At 46.3% G+C, this 17007-nt stretch overlaps 1 protein-coding gene across 3 annotated transcripts in view; it reads left to right on the forward strand.

Moving 5' to 3' along the window:
• Positions 1–17007, forward strand: part of LOC138295305 (NACHT, LRR and PYD domains-containing protein 12-like) — a 543642-nt gene that overhangs the window by 408159 nt on the left and 118476 nt on the right. For all 3 annotated transcript variants that reach the window (XM_069233518.1, XM_069233519.1, XM_069233520.1), the window contains one exon: positions 9676–9846. In XM_069233518.1, coding sequence (XP_069089619.1) covers positions 9676–9846 — 171 coding nt within the window. The remainder of the gene's footprint in view (positions 1–9675; positions 9847–17007) is intronic.

A 17007-nucleotide genomic window follows, 5' to 3' on the forward strand; every position in this document is an offset into this window, starting at 1 on the left:
GGCAGCCATTGTCCCTGTTTCCACCCAATCCCATATCCCTCAACCCCAACCTATCCCAAGCACACATGCAGATGAGCATGCACACAGGACAACACACAAGAGTGGACATGGCAAACACAAGCACCACACTTCATCCCACAGGCACTCACACAAACACCATCCAGATGCAGACATACCAACATCCACTGTCTCCACTGTGGCCCCCTCCTCGTCCAACTCCCTCCCAGTAGCGTCTCCACTCACACCTGCATGCACTACATCCTCATCCATTACCACCAGCACACCTATCAGTATACACCCCTCACTGGCAGTCACTACCACCACATCCATGCACACGTCCCCTGTGTCCTCTCCCACTCTGTCTGTGCCCCCTCCTCCCAAAGTACACAAACACAAGCACTCAGACACCCCAACAGCCATCCACCTCACAACAGCATCCATCCTGTGCACCTGCACCCAAACACAGCAGACTGACACCTCCTACAACCACTCCCTCTTCCTCCACTCCAAAAAGATCTCCCTCTTCCCACCCCAATGTCCCTAAGAAGCTTTTCCTCTCCACCATTGACCTCTTCTGTACCCCTCCCCCTGTCCCTCATGTCAAACCAGGGTGGTCAAAACCCAGGCAAGCACCTCAGCCACCCAGTCCACTGGCACAGTAGTGTCCCCAGCAACTCCAGGTGGGAAAGGATCCCGGCCACCAGCCAGCAAGACGGAAAGGGTGCCTGCCCCAAGTGCTTTTCAGGAAGGGCAAGGAGCCAGCCCCAGCTGCAGGAAGGAAGGGCAAGGGGCCTGCACCAGCAGCCAGTAAGGACAAGTGGCCTGGTGTTGGGACTCAGTCAGAGCCCCCACCACCAACCATGGTGGTGCAGCTGTCCGAGGCTGCAGGGGATGGGCTAGAACCTCCCCCCACCACCACCAGCAGCACCGCCACCAACACCACCAGCAGCAGCCCCAGTGGGCAGCCATCTGAGGCTGCAGGGGATGGGCTGGAGCCTCCCCCACCACTACCGGCAGCACTGCCAGCAGCACCACCAGCAGCAGCCCTAGTGGGCAGCCGTCTGAGGCTGCAGGGGATGGGCTGGAGCCTCCCCCCACCACTACCAGTAGCAGCACCCCCACTGCCACCACTGAACAGCCGTCTCCGCCGGCAGACAGTGCATAGTCCTGCGTCCATGGGCTACTGTGCGGCCTGGCCCCTGCAAATCCTGTGGGTATGACACCCAGCTGAGAAACTGTGCCCTTGCACTCCCCAGGACCTGCATCACATAGCATGATGCCCCCTCCAGAACCGGTGGAGAAGCCATCCACTCACCCCATCCTCCCCAGGATGAAGCTCACTGGGCATGATGCCCCCTCAAGAGCCAGTGGAGAAGTCATCAAGTTAAGAGACTGTGGCCTTGCACTCCCCAGGACAGAGCAATGGGCATGTTGCCCTCTCTAGTACCAGTGGCGTTGTACCATCTTCTGGCTGAGGTGCCCCCCCGTTCCCCATCCCCCTGAGGTGCCTGCCTATTTTCGACCTGATGCCCCTGTAGTGTTCTCTCCATGTTGTTGCAGGAGTGAGGTGGGGCCTTGGACTTTGTGATGTGGCCCTGTGGCCCACGAACATTGAGGAATGGGCAGTGTCCCTTGATTTGTAAATATGTATATAGGTTTTTATTTGGATGCACAAATTACTACAATATTTATCTTACTACACTCACTTTAATCTATTGGTGTTGTCCTTGTATTATTCCTGAGGGGTACGGGGTCAATATGTTATGTTACTGCATCTGCTTGTGTGTATGTTGTTGGGGGTGGGGGTGATGCGTGTTGCGTGTGTGTGTCACTTGCTTTTTCCTTCCCCCCGTGCTAAGCGGCTGTACTCACCGTGGTCGTCTTCGCCTTCGTTGGTGTTCGTAGTGGAGCAGCACGTAGAAGAGCATTGGGAAGCCATGCAACTCGGGCTTCATGACAGCCTGTTCTTCCCTGAGTCTCCACAGGTGAGTCGTTTCCCTCCTGTGCAGTGTTTCCGCCAGGCTTTTGATGTTGTTGGTACTGCCCCGGAAAAGGTGGCGGATTGGCATGGCTTAATACAGTGGACGGAACATTGTCTTCCGCCTGGCTGTAGGCGGTTACCGATGTGGTGCCTGTTGTTTCTGCCCTGGTGTGTTAAAGTGGCTGTCTGTCTGAGCTGTTTCTGCCGTGGTCATAATTTGCGGTAATTACCGCCGGCCTGTTGGCGGTATTAATGCCACTTTATCACCGACCGCCAGGGTTGTAATAAGTGATTTGCCCAGAATCTTAGGATGTTGAGCCAACTCCAACACTCAAACGGGGTTCCGCCAGCTCCATAGTCAGCATCTCAGGCCATTCTGCCACATCCTCTTCCCTTTACACTGCATCCTCTCCCCTGGCATCCTCACTAGTCTTCTGGATGTCCATGCACATCTTGTGTGCCTATAAGGCTCATTGTCTGCCCTCGTCAGACTCCTGGCACAAAGTGGCTCTTCCATAGAGGCTGGCATCTATGGACTCTCGTAGGGCAATGAAATTACCAGAGGCAAAGAATGGCAGCACCTATAAACAGCGTTCTGTCTGAATTAAAATGGTGCTGTTTCCCTTTATTCCCAGACTCTGAGCTCATTCCAAGATGGCACTTAGTGCTCTGGATAGGGACTTCCAGACCAGGAGCAGCAGGGGTAATAGATGAGGTAGTACAATGGACAATTTAGTGCCTGGCATCTTTGCACTTTCTGGGTTATCCCACTGTTGACCTTATTTCACACCTGACTTGCCAGTGAATGCACCTTTATTGTGTTTGCCGTTCCTTTGGGATTGTTCCTCATTGCTTTGAACTTCTCCAGTTTCTTCGAAGACCCAGTGGCCTTTCAGTCCTCCTGGGACAAATAGTTCCACATAATCTCTGAGCGAGCCATCCCATGGAAACAATTCTGTCTCACTCTGTGGCACTCCGAACAGTCTTCACTGATGGTGGACCTGCCTCATGGGTATACATATGTCTGGAAGATCCATATTCATTACCCTTTTTTTGTTTCCTTTACCCCTTCCTCCCTGTTTCCCCTCAGTCAGGTAATTGATGCTTCTACCCTTTCCAAGCATACACAGCTCCTGAGAGACAAGGGGCTTAAATGCTGGGACCATGATAGGGTTAGTGGCTTCCAATGCCCACATCCTCATATTGCTAGAGAGGAGAGTTACCAGGAAGCAAAACACAATGTCTGAGTTACAAACTGACTCCACGTCAATGCTGGAGAACAGTGGTGCAGCCGGAAAAAAACATTTACATTCATAGATTTGCTTTTCCACAAACCTTTATGGCTACCGTTGAATTTGACTAGATTTAGGGAGCTGCCCCAGGCATGGATATAATCTGACTTCATGGCTGTCCTGTGTTTAACGGTTGTTTAAGAGCTATTGGTTTCTTCCCTTTGAGGGGTGAGGAGTAAACCTTTAGGACTGAAGAAAAGCCTCTGCTGCTGAAAGGAGGTAGAGGTCCAATCCTGCTCAGCCATCATCCAAGCCTGTGCTCAGTGCTGCACAACTTTACCATGTGGAGGTCGTGGAAGCCCAAACCTGCCAAGGCTTGGAGCCTGCAGGTGCTGCCTGATCCAATCTGCATCCTTTCTTGCGTCGCCATGACAGTGCACCGTGACACCTCAAGGTAGTGCATCTGTGTCTGTGTGAGGCTCTGTGTGCCCTCACCCTGCACTTCTGCATAACATTCTTCTGTGACTTATGTCTTTGTAAGACCTCATATGTCCATGAACACCTCAGTGTAGAACCCTGTGTTCTCCTGTGACCAAGGTTTGTGTATAACTTGTGTGCCCAACAGTATCTCATCATGCACCATGCAGTCTTCCGCAATTGATATCTGCATAAGCCACTTTTGCCAATCAGGGTCTCATTGTTTCACACAACATCAGAGTGATGTAGAGAATGCTGAGCTAATCTTTTAGGAATTAGCAATCTCTTGGACCATGCTCCAGTCTATACTTTTTCATCCACTATGCCACTGTGCACAGAGAACAGCTGCAAGCCTTGGTCTTGCACCAGTGAGAACAATGCAACCCAAATTGCCAAACTGGGTCCCCTTTAGATAGAAAGAAAATTAACCCTGGATCGGTTTTGGCCTAGTTGGCCATGTTATTGAGGCATAACATGAGTCCTATGGAACTGGTGTAGCCATTCGGTGTGTAAGAGGTGGGCCATAAAAGCTTAACCTTCTAGATGAGTAATCAAGACCCTAAGACGCATCGCTGTCTCAAGAGGTTTCTGTTGTTGCATGATGACCGTGAGCTGGTAGGATGAATCGTTGCGTAAGACAAGAGTACAAGTACCCTCACAAGCAGCAGCCATCAATCCTATGACGTTTTATGTTCCCAAAGGAATATGCTATGATACGTAAATCTGTCTTTAGTTGACGCCCTGCATATAAGAGGAGCTTGTTTTGAAGTTATTCTTTCAGGGGAAGTAGTACTTACACTCCAGCCTGCTGGCTGAGCTCAGCGCTTGGTGTCTGTCTGGCCAGTCAGTGCCATATCTCTCCCACAGGTGTGTCCTTCAGACACTGAGAACCTTGAACCTCCCCCACCCCCACAAAGAGCACCTAGGAATGGGCAGAGCGGTGACGGTGGTGGTGCGCATTCCCACAGGAGTATGCAATCTATTGAGACACTGATCCCTCGACAGCCAAGAGACCCTTTGTGGTAGTGAGCAGCTTGTGTGTAATTATAAATAGAGTAGTTGACACCCTTTCCCAGAGCCCCCTCCAGTTCCCCTATGTGCATAGGAATAGGGAATAAAAGGGGCAACGTTTTATACGTTTTTAGTGACAAACGCACAAAATGTCACTTGCAGTCATCTGTTCATGCCAAATTGGGGGAAGTCTCAAGTTCAGTCCAACCGCAAGGAAGTGCCAGCTAGATACAGGGACCAAGTTAGTTCCACTGAAGAGTTACCTTCTCAAATTCAGTGCAAAGAGTTCCATTTGCTGTGGAGGAGGCTGAGGAGCCCAACTTTCTTCACCTTTTTCTTCATCAAGGAGCTTCCACTGATTCCATCTTAGGGTCAAGGACCTCAGGGGCACCTCTGGGGTGACAAAGGCAGGTCAGGCCTGGTGCTGGGTTCCATTGTGTGTGCTGGAGGGAGAGCTTTTGTAAGTTGGGAGGAGTCCAATTCCACCCCAAGCATTCTGTCATGAAGACCCTCTCCCAGCTACACCCAGGCCCTATTGTTAAGTCACTATGCCCAGTAGGCATTCGTAACAGCAGAGCCATTAACAGGCGAAGGCACCTGGAAACTCCTAGGCCTCAGAAATTATTGGGCAGGAAAATGCGAACTCTATAACAGTGGCATTTTCAAAGTTGCTATCTAAAATCCAACTTTACCACTAAAGATGATTTTAAATTACAATTCATTTCAGTTTAAACAAGATATTTGGACCTACTCCTAATCCAAAGTTAGCACTTATTAATTGAAATAAGGTAACCCAGCATTAGCCTAAGGGAGTAATAGAGCGGACAGTAGTGAAAAATGACTTTAAGACTTTTTCACTACCAAGACATATAAAACTTACACCCACACGCCCTACGTATACCCACATACCCTACAATACACTCTGCAGTAAGAACCTGTAGGGTCTACCTTAGGGTTGACTCATAAGTATTATAAAAATGATTTAGGCCTGTCAAAAGGCCAGGTCGAACTGGCAGTTTAAACCTGCACTACGGGCTTCAATGGTAGGCCCGAGCCAGGTTTTAAAGTGCTACTTTACTGAGTGGCACAATGAGTGCTGCAGGCCAAATAGTAACATTTTATTTACAGGGCCTGGTTACTGGTACTATTTATTAGGGAAATTAAATGTGCCAATCAGGTCTAGGCCAATCTCCCATGTTTTAGGGAGCGAGCACAAGCACTTTAGCACTTGGAAAGTGCACAGAGTCATAATGCCAAAACAAACAGGTTCAGCAAAACAGGAGGGGAGAAGGCAAAACGTTTGGGGTGACCCTGCAGAGTTGGCTAAGCCAACAGCATATTTTAGAAGGCATGTTTATCTTCAAAACCATTGATTTTTGCTTGCATGTTTTGAAAACCTATGTCAACCTTTTATTCTTTTGAAGAAAACATTAAATCTGCATTATATCAGCCTATGTTTTAGTGTACACACATTCATTATGAATATATGTCATGATGGGGGTGCCAAAATGAGTTACTCTGACCATCATTAGTAGATAGTAGCCTCTTTTTATCAGATCATCCTCAGGAGTAAGGTCTGTGGTCTGGAGCAGTCTTGTACCATTGCATATTCCCGCCCGCAGACACATGCAGTTGATTCCTAAGGGTATGCAGAGTCTGTGGGAGTGTGCGTGGAGGCCATCGTGAGTGTATGCAAGGTATGCACATAGGCGTACAAAGGGTATTCAGAGTCTGTAGGAGTGTACGTAGAGGCTACCCTACAGAGTGTATTCAATGTATGCACATAGGCGTACATAGGGTATTCAGAGTCTGTGTGAGTGTCCGTGGAGGCTGTAGTAGAGAGTGTATGCAAGGTATGCATATAGGCGTACAAAGGGTATACAGTCTGTGGAAGTGTGTGCAGAGGCTGTTGTAGAGAGTGTATACAAGGTATGCACATAGGCGTACAAAGGGTATTCAGAGTCTGTGAGTGTGTGTGTGGAGGCTCTCATAGACAGTGTATGCAAGGTATGCATATATGCATACAAAGGGTGTGCAGAGTCTGTGGGAGTGTGTGTGGAGGCTGTTGTAGAGAGTGTATGCAAGGTATGCATATAGGTGTACAAAAGGTATGCAGAGTCTGTGGGAGTGTGTGTGGAGGCTGCCTTAGAGAGTGTATGCAAGGTATGCACATAGGCGTACAAACAGTATTCAGATTCTATGATAGTGTGTGCGGAGGCTGTTTTAGAGAGTGTATATAAGGTATAGACGTAGGCGTACAAAGGGTATGCAGAGCCTGTGGGAATGTGCATAGAGGCTGTCATAGAGAGTGTATGCAAGGTATGCACATAGGCGTACAAACAGGATTCAGAGTCTGTGGGAGTGTGCGTGGAGGATGCCCTAGAGAGTTTATGAAAGGTATGCACATAGCCGTGTGTGGAGGCTGTCGTAGAGGTAGTATGCAAGGTATGCACACAGGCGTGCAAAGGGTATGCAGAGTCTCTCGGAGTGTGTTTGGGGCTGCTATAGAGAGAGTATGCAAAGTATGCACATAGGCGTACAAAGTGTATTCAGAGTCAGTGGGAGTGTGAGTGGAGGCTGTCACAGAGAGTGTATACAAGTGATGCACATAGGCATACAAAGGGTATGCAGAGTCTGTGGGAGTGTGTGTGGAGGCTGTCATAGAGAGTGTATGCAAGGTAAGCATATATGCGTACAAAAGGTATGCAGCGTCTCTGGGACTGTGTTTGGAGTTTGCTTTGGAGAGTGTATGCATGGTATGCACATAGGCGTGCAAAGGGTATGCAGAGTCTGTGGGATTGTGCATAGAGGCTGTCGTAGAGAGTGTATGCAAGGTATGGACATAGGCATACAAAGGGTATGCAGAGACTGTGGGAGTGTGCATGGAGGGTGTCGTCGAGAGTGTATGCAAGACATGCACATAGGCATACAAAGGGTATGCAGAGTCCATGGGAGTGGGCATAGAGGCTGTCACAGAGAGTGTATGCAAGGTATGGACATAGGCATACAAAGGGAATGCAGAGTCTGTGGGAGTGTGTGTGGAGGCTGTCGTAGAGAGTGTATACAAGGTATGCACATAGGTCTGCCAAGGGTATTTTGAATCTGTGGGAGTGTGTGTGGAGGCTGTCGTAGAGAGTGTATGCAAGGTATGGACATATGCGTTCATAGGGTATGCAGAGTCTGTGGGAGTGTGCGTGGAGGCTGACTTAGAGAGTGTATGAAAGGTATGCACATATGTGTACAAAGGGTATGCAGAGTCCATGGGAGTGGGCATAGAGGCTGTCACAGAGAGTGTATGCAAGGTATGGACATAGGCATACAAAGGGAATGCAGAGTCTGTGGGAGTGTGTGTGGAGGCTGTCGTAGAGAGTGTCTACAAGGTATGCACATAGATGTGCCAAGGGTATTTTGAGTCTGTGGGAGTGTGTGTGGAGGCTGTTGTAGAGATTGTATGCAAGGTATGGACATATGCATACATAGGGTATGCAGAGTCTGGGAGCGTGCATAGAGGCTGTCGTAGAGAGTGTATGAAAGGTATGCAAAGAGGTGTACAAAGGGTATTCAGAGTCTGTGGGAGTGTGCGTGGAGGCTGTCATAGAGAGTGTATGCAAGGTATGGACATTGGCATAAAAAGGGTATTCAGAGTCTGTGGGAGTGTGTATAGAGGCTGTCGCAGAGAGTGTATGCAAAGTATGCACATAGGCGTACAAAGTGTATTCAGAGTCTGTGGGAGTGTGCGTGGAGGCTGTCATAGAGAGTGTATGCAAGGTATACGCATAAGCATACAAACGGTATGCAGAGTCTATGGGTGTGTTCAAAGAGGCTGTCATAGAGAGTCGATTCAAGGTATGCACACAGGCGCTCAAAGGGTATGCAGAGTCTGTGGGAGTGTGTATATAGGCTGTCGTAGAGAGTGTATGCAAGGTATACGCATAAGCATACAAACGGTATGCAGAGTCTATGAGAGTGTGCATAGAGGCTGTCATAGAGAGTCGATTCAAGGTATGCACACAGGCGCTCAAAGGGTATGCAGAGTTTGTGGGAGTGTGTTAGGAGGCTGTCGTAGAGAGTGTATAGAAGCTATGGACATACACGTACAAAGGGTATACATAGTCTGTGGGAGTGTGCGTGGAGGGTGTCGCAGAGTGTATGCAAGGTATGCACATAGGCATACAAAGGATGTGCAGAGTCTGTGGGAGTATGCATGGGGGCTGTCATAGAGAGTGTATGCATGGTATGCACATAGGTGTACAAAGGGTATGCAGAGTCTGTGGGAGTGTGTGGAGGGTGTTGTAGAGAGTGTATGCATGGTATGCACATAGGCATACAAAGGATGTGCAGAGTCTGTTGGAGTCTGTCTGCGGGCTGTCATAGAGAGTGTGTATACGGTATGCACATAGGCATACAAAGGATGTGCAGAGTCTGTGGGAGTATGCATGGGGGCTGTCATAGAGAGTGTATGCATGGTATCCACATAGGTGTACAAAGGCTATGCAGAGTGTGTGGAAGTGTCCATGGAGGCTGTTGTAGAGAGTGTATGCAAGGTATGGACATAGGTGTACAAAGGGCATGCAGAGTCTATGGGAGTGTCTGTAGAGGCTGTAATAGAGAGTGTGTGGAAGGTATGGACAGAGGCATACAAAGGGTATGATGGAAAGAATACATTAATTGGAGATGTACAGATATACCTGAAAAATCTGCAAACACACATATCATTATCAGTTGGGGTCATACGTGAGCTGTGTTGATTTGTCGAAGACAGACCAGCAGCTGTGTGCTGCCTGCACCAGTGTGCCTGGAAAGGAGTGACTGGCATGAGTATAAATAAATATCCCGCAGAATACAGACCAGTTCTAAACTCACAGTAGAGCTCTGGTGGGTGGATAATGCAGAGTTCCCACATTGTGGCATCTCTAAACGCATGTATATATGGGCTGCTTTAAACAATTACTCTGTTCTTTCTGACCCTTGCAGCTTGAAGAACTGTCAACTCACATCTGACGCCTGTAGCAGTCTGTCTTCGGTTCTCCCTTTAATGTGGACTCTGACAGAGCTTGACCTGAGCTGCAACACACTGGGTGATTCTGGGATGTCCAGGCTGTGCCCCTATCTGATGCACCCAAAGTGTAAACTGCAAACACTCAGGTAGGTGCTGTCTGAAGAGAGCACATCTCCTTTGCAGAAGGTTCTCCTCTTCCAGTCTTGTCTCTTTGAGGTCAGGCTTGGAGAATTGGGTTCTTGCAGTCTACCGAGAGGTGGGCAGGGCTGCCCAGGGCATATGTTCTTTCTGTCTGTTCTGTAGTTTAATAGTAAGTATTCATACAGGCTCCTCCGTTCCTCTTTCAGCAGTGGGCAGATAGTCTTTCTCTGAGGATTGACCGTCTGGAACCTTTACAACTGATAGTGATATTCAGTCTCTACTTCCTTTAGAGAGCCCCTCTCCTTCCAGCACTTTGGCTCTCACTAGGAGCAGAGAGGAGTGGAGTTATTGAATGGTTTCATTGTTAATTCAGCTCAGCCTAATAATACATATTTCTGATCAATCTTCCCGAAGGAGTTATTTTACGTGATATTATCTGGTGTAGCATTCCCACAGGGTGAAATACCACTCCAGGAAAACTGAACGTGGAAAAAACAAGATGAGGGGAACAGACAGCCATGAGATATTACAACCTAAGTTCTCCTCCTATCCAGTGCAGGTGGTGCCCACTGGAAAACATAACTGCAAGCATGCCACATCAACAAAACATTCAGGTGTACCTTATGAAGATAGGTTCACTACAATACAAACAAGAGTAGTGACTTCCAAATCAAAGGGGACATGACAAAGACCATCATAGCACAACACAAGCACTGGATCAGCATCATGAAAACACCCAACAATGGTTGCTGTCAGTCACATGTACCTACCACTGCAACCCTATCTATCTTTCCAACCCTGTACATCAATCCATCTTTGCAAACCATGTAAAAATGTATTGTTTGGGAAGTTGCAGGGTGTTTGTCAATCTAAACAAAAGAAATGACCGAAGGCAAAAAAAAGTTTTAGTCTCAAAAAAGGACACATTACCATAGTCTTCCTGGCACTGAAGGGAACTACTTTGTGTGTGGAGGCGCTCCTCCTGAGGGAACAGCTGCCTTACCTCATGGTGAAGCCAGCCGATGGCTGACGTGGGGAGATGAGTTGACACTTAATATATGTTCAACTGGTTTGGAGAAAAATGTGAATAACACAACAACAGATAAATGGACGAAGTGTGGCTGAACATCCCAGTAAGTAACTGTGTCATACATATCATTTTAGTAAGATCAGTAGGTCTTGTCTAGCACGGACGTAAAAAAACATTTGTTAAATCATTGGCTGACAGTCTCTGGCCTCTGAGAAAGAAAGAAAGCAATAAAGAAAGAATAAAGGAAAGAAAAATAATGAAAAAACAATGAAAGAAAAAGTAAGGTAAGACGAAGGAAAGAATAAATTTAGGAAAGAAAGAACAAAGGATAGAAAAAAGCAAGAAAGAATAAAAGCAACCAAGAATGAAAGCAAAAAAATAAAAGAAAGAAAAAGAAAGAAAAAGAGAAAGAAGAAAAGTAAGGAGAGAAAAAGAAGGAAAAGAAAGACAGAAGGCAAGACAGATGGAATAAAAGAGAGAGGGAATGAAATAAGGAAAACAAGAAAGAAGGAATAGATGCAGGAAGGAAGTAAAGAATGAGTGAAAGCACAGTCAAAGGAAAGAGGGAAAGAAAGCAAGAATGAATAGAAAAAGAAATAAAGAAAAAAGAAGGAATGAGAGAATGAAAGAAAAAAGAAATCAAGAGAGACAGAATGAAAGAAAGAAGGAAAGCAAAAAAGAAGGAAAGAAGAAATGAAAGAGAAAAATAAATAAAAAGGAATAAAAAAATTAAAGAGAAGGGAGGAAGGAAAAAGGGAAGTGGGAAAGAAGGGATGAAAGGAAAGAAAATGAGAGGAAGGAATGAAAGAAAATAAATCATGAAAGATGTAAAAAGGAATGCAAAATAAAATGAAAGGGAAAGGAATGAAAGAAAAAAGGAAAGAAATAATTAAATAAAAAAGAAAGAAGGGAGGCATACATGAATAAAGGAAAAAGAAAGAATGAATGACATATTGAAAGGGAGAAAAGAAAAAGAAGGAAAGAGAGTGAAAGAACAAAAGATAGAAACAAAGGAAGGAAATTAAGAAAGATGATAGAAATAAAGAATAAAACTGTGTTACAAATGTTGCATACTAAACACAAAAAGGCCTTCTTCCTGGGCCAAGTTTATGAACGAACTATTGGTGATCTTATGTCTACAATAAATGTGTTCTGAAGAACTGTCTGCTTATTAATTCAAATGTTTATTATTGAAGGTTTTGATAACTTAATACAGAACAGTTTCAAATGGATACAAGTGGTTATGCTGTGAAATTCCTTTTGGAGTGTCCTTTGCTTATCTGAGAATGCCAGATAAACAAAAGACTTTCCATAAAGGAATTTAAGATAGCATTGGCAGGAGATATGAACTGATAAAGCATGGAATGTGGCCTGTGCTCACATCTGATCAAAGTAATGAATTAAAAACAAAAAATTGGCCCAGAAGGGAACTAGCTTGTGTGTGGATGTGGTCCTTGTGTTCACTCAAAGTGAAGTTAACCAGTGGCCGAATTGCTTTACACAGTCTCCTTTCTCGTATTACACCGTCTCTGCACCGGCGTCTTGCTGCTATGAGCACTCCATGGACCATCACACCTCCTGCAGTGTTGGCAGGCTCCTCCCTCTCTAGGCAGGCACGCTGGCTTCCAGGCACTTCAGGTCAGAGGAAGAGCAAGGCTTGATGTAATGCCTCCTCATCTCCAGGAAGCTGCTGTCAAGCAGACGTCAGCTCTAGTTGCACAGCAGTCCTCTGTGGACCACTCCCTGAGATGTCACTGGAACAACAGGAGATCCGTGGCCCCCACTTACATACAGTGAAAGCAGCCAGTGATTATTTCAACCCCAGAGCTGTGTGTTGGTGTTTTTTTCAGGTGTCCTCACCAGTCTGTTCTCCAGGAGTAGCCTCTGTGCACAGTTATGCATCTCAAAGCAGGCTAGTTTCTGTCCTGGAGCGCCCCTCCTCTTTTTTCATATTTTTCTGAATTTTGCTTGGTAAAATGATTGGCATATTTCATTTACTTAAAATGTACATTATAAGTCCCTAGTTAAGTAGTAAACCTTATACAGGGGCCCCATAAATTAAATGCTACTAGTAGGCCTGCAGCGCATATTGTGCCACCACTTAAGTAGCCTTTTAAAACATGTCTCAAGTCTGCCCCCTGAATGTGCACTTTTAAAACTGACATTTTGACCTTTCTAAACTGCCAAACCTTTTAGCAGGCCTAAACCTTCCTTTTTAATGCATATGTCACCCCTAGAGTAAACCTTAGACAGCCCACAGAACAGGGTGAGTTGTATTTACAAAGTTGGACTCGTTACCTTTAAATTTTACATGTGCTGGAAGCGAAAAACCCATAAATTAATGTTTCACTGCTGCAAGGTCTGCCTCCCTTATAAGTTAACATTGGGTTACCTTATTACATATACTAAGTGATCACTTCTGATTGAGAGCATGTAAGAAAGTCATGTTTGGTGTCAGTGGAATTGTAATTTAAAACCTTCTTTAATGGTAATGCCAGAATTTAAATCACAATTCTGAAAATGTCACTTTAAAAAAAATTATATTTTCTTGTCCTAACCATTTGGTGGTTGCATCCTGTTTCTTTGTCACATGACTAGGTTTAGTTGGCAGTTGGTCCTTGTGTATTCCTCCCAGACAGCCACACAATAGAGGGAATAGGTGTGCCTGGATGGGCCATCCCAGGCATGATAGAGGGAGGGTGTGGATCTGTGCACAGCCCCACTTACACATCAATAGGCCAGGCCCTACTCACACACAAAGCACTTCATAGTAATCTGTCGTGCCTTTAGCCAGGCTAGAACAAGGACAGTGAGGCAGGAAATTCCAAACACCTTTGTGCGGGGGGGCAGTAAGGTTCCGGAGGTTTCTCTCACTTTAAACAACTTTACAAAAGATAACAGGAATAAAAGGGGGGTCCTCAGACCCACTCTTCAGATCACTTCTGGACCTGTAGAAGAATCAGAAGGAGGGCATTTCTGCTGCTCTGCTGCAAAATAAACTCCCTGCTCTCTGCAACCCTGCTGTATGAGTGAAAAAGACTGGACCTACACCTTGAATCCAGGAGCACCAGACTGACTACCAGGATTAGTTGGCTGGCCTCCTGATCAGAGCCTCAGGAACAGAAAAGGTTCCAACCACCCTGCACTTGAACTCTGCCTGCTGTGGGTCTTGCCTTCTAAGTGGTGCCACCACATTCCTGACCCTTGGAAATGGGCCTGATGGAGCTCTAATAGCCCAACTGTGGATCAGCAGAACCTCCGTACTGTGATGCAAGCCCAACAGAGCCCCTTGTAGCTCAGCACCCCTCACAGCTCATCGGAACCAACACATCGCTTGCATGCTCGACACAAGCTTGCATTGCCACACTTTCAGCTCATCGGAACTGCCACTACGTGACTCATTCATGACTGGGAACTTGCATCGCTCCTCAGGACCACCACTGCACGGAGCAAGGCTCTGAATCCGTGACTTAAGGTACAATGCTCAGCTGGCCTAATTTAGCCCTTGTATGTGGCCCTTGACCATTGCGGTCAGCCTGAATTTGTGACATGACCAGATAACTGCAGGTGGCACTTTGTGCTTTTAAGCACTATTTTTACCTAAATCTTTAAGATTGCTCATCTCTGGTTCTACAAATGGATGTTTGCCGTTGTGGTGTCAACTCATTTATTAAATTGTACTCTATTTTTTTATATTGGTGTGGGATTTTTCTTGTGTTGTGTTTTCACCTTATTACTGTTTGTGTGCTGCATAAATACTTTACACATTGCCTGTAAGTTAAACTTGACTGCTTTTGTGATACGCTTGAAGCACAGGTTGATTTGGGGATTTTTAGTATTTCACCCTGACAGGGATTATGGCTGCTCCTTAAGAAGGGCTTACATCACCTCCTCCTCCAACCAACAACCCAGTTTTATATGCTGTACCACACAGGCCACATACACAAACTCGCACAACATACACCTGGGATGTTAGCTGCAGACTCTGGCTAAGCACATAGAAGCACTGAAACAATCCTGTCTGTGACACAGGCATCCATGCACCATGAAGTGACACTGTGAATCACTCCTCTATGCTTTGTCTGCTAGTAGAAATGGGTATTCAGGGCAGAGCCTTGTCGTGGCTGAGTTTTTTCCTTTCTAACTGCACCTTTCAGGAGCTCTCACACCAATACAGGTCCAAACCACATCACCTAGTCTCGGGACTGCTACACAATGCCTCTGTTGTTCAATCTATGTGAGGCCTCTTGCTGAGATTGTGGAATCCGATGGGCTTACACTTTTTTTCAACACCAATGACACCCAAATTGTTCATCCTTTTCTACTAAGAATAACCACAATGCAGCTGCTCTTAATATCTGACTTACCCAAGTCTCACCAGGGATGAACACTGATATGCTGAAACTTAATGGGGACAATACAGGGGTTGTGCTTGTGCGAAATTCTCCCGCCTCTGGGGTCTTCATCTTTGGCCTGCAAACATGGGTTTGTGCCCCTCTCTAGCTCAGGTAGTTAAAAGTTTGGGAGTGTGGCTGGATGACAAATTGATTATGTGTTACCTGATAAATAAGGTGGCTGCAACTTGTTTTAGCTTCCTTAAGTGTCTCAGGAAAATCCTGGCATGTATTCCTGCTCCTGATCAACGGACTGTGGTCCAAACTTTGGTGGTTTCCAGGCTGGACTATAGTAACATATTACATCTGAGTGCTGCAGAAGCTTCGCTGAAACAGCTTCAAGTAGTTTAAAATGAAGCAGCCCGCTTACTTATTCATCCACCGAGATTCACTTCTTGAGCCAGGCTACTACACACCTTATACTGGCATCCTATTGCACGGCAAGTCCACTTCAAGACTCTTTGTTACATGCACAAGTGCCTTGCCAACATAGGGCCTGTGTATGTGAGACAGTTGGTAACTGGGTACTGTCCAAATCACACTCTTCGATCTAGCCATCAGGATCTGGCAATAGTGCCCAGGATCAGGAAGTCTCGTAAGGGTGGCCGGGCATTTGTGTTTCTTGGCCCCAAGCTTTAGAACTATCTGCCACGTTCACTGAGAGCCTGGATATTGCTTTCCGCTTTTCGGAAGCAGGTAAAAACCTGACTGTTTGCATTTTCCATCTAATTGGCAAAGTTGTGGCTCACCAGCCCGGGCCAAGGGGGAGGCTAGCGCTGGTAAATCTTTTAGGTAGTCATGCGCCTTCTAAGTTTAAATAACATAACATAACATGGTTCAAGTCTGTCGCATTGGTGCTAGGCAGCCAATTGTGCACCACTATAGGGTAAAGGATGAAAATGCACCATATTTTGCAGATACAACACATTTCTGCCCTTTCTCTGTGGTGCCGGACAGTGCAGCAAGGCCACTTCTGTCTGTGTGGAAGCGCCAATCCTAAAAACTAGACCAAACTCAAAACAGAAGATGGCTCTGGGAGTCACACCTGCACTTGCCAGTCAGTGGTAAATACTGGGAAGAAACTCCAGGTGATTGTTCCAGGGATGTCCAACCATCTTCATTCTACTTATGAGTAGCCTTTAAGGGGGCGTTATGGGATAGTTCTGTCATACATCACTGGCCCAAAAGGGAGCAACACACCACAACTGGAATTAGGTAGCTCTGACAACCACTAATGCAGTCTATCCTGTCACTCCATAACACTCAGGGAGCGCAGACATGCACTCTCAAAGAGGCTTGGTGTGAGGATCTCACATCTGTGGTTTGAACTTACATGTTGACTCCATGCTCCTTCCTTCTCAGTTTACAGATGTGCCATTTTACGATAATCTGTTACTGAAGGTCTCTTTTCTTCTCAGACACACTGCTCTCTCACTTTATTCTCTCACCTTTACATTGTACACACATGGTGGGTCTCAGAGGCTTCCTGAAGGGTCGTCTTCTCTCTAAAACCCTGCTGTCTCACTTTATTCTTTGTCCTTAACATCGTATGCACATGTGGTTAAGGCTTCCTGAAAGGTTCTCTCCTCTCCAATATACTGCTTTCTCCCTTTATTACCTCACCTTACAACATCATGCAGGCATGCAGTCTCAGAGGCGTCATGGAAGGGTCTTCTCCTCTCCAATACACTGCTCCCCCACTTTATTCTCTCACTTTTACATTACACATACATGTGGTCTCA

This window comes from Pleurodeles waltl, chromosome 5 (genome assembly GCF_031143425.1).
Source record: "Pleurodeles waltl isolate 20211129_DDA chromosome 5, aPleWal1.hap1.20221129, whole genome shotgun sequence".
In the NCBI taxonomy this organism is placed as follows: Eukaryota; Metazoa; Chordata; class Amphibia; order Caudata; family Salamandridae; genus Pleurodeles; species Pleurodeles waltl.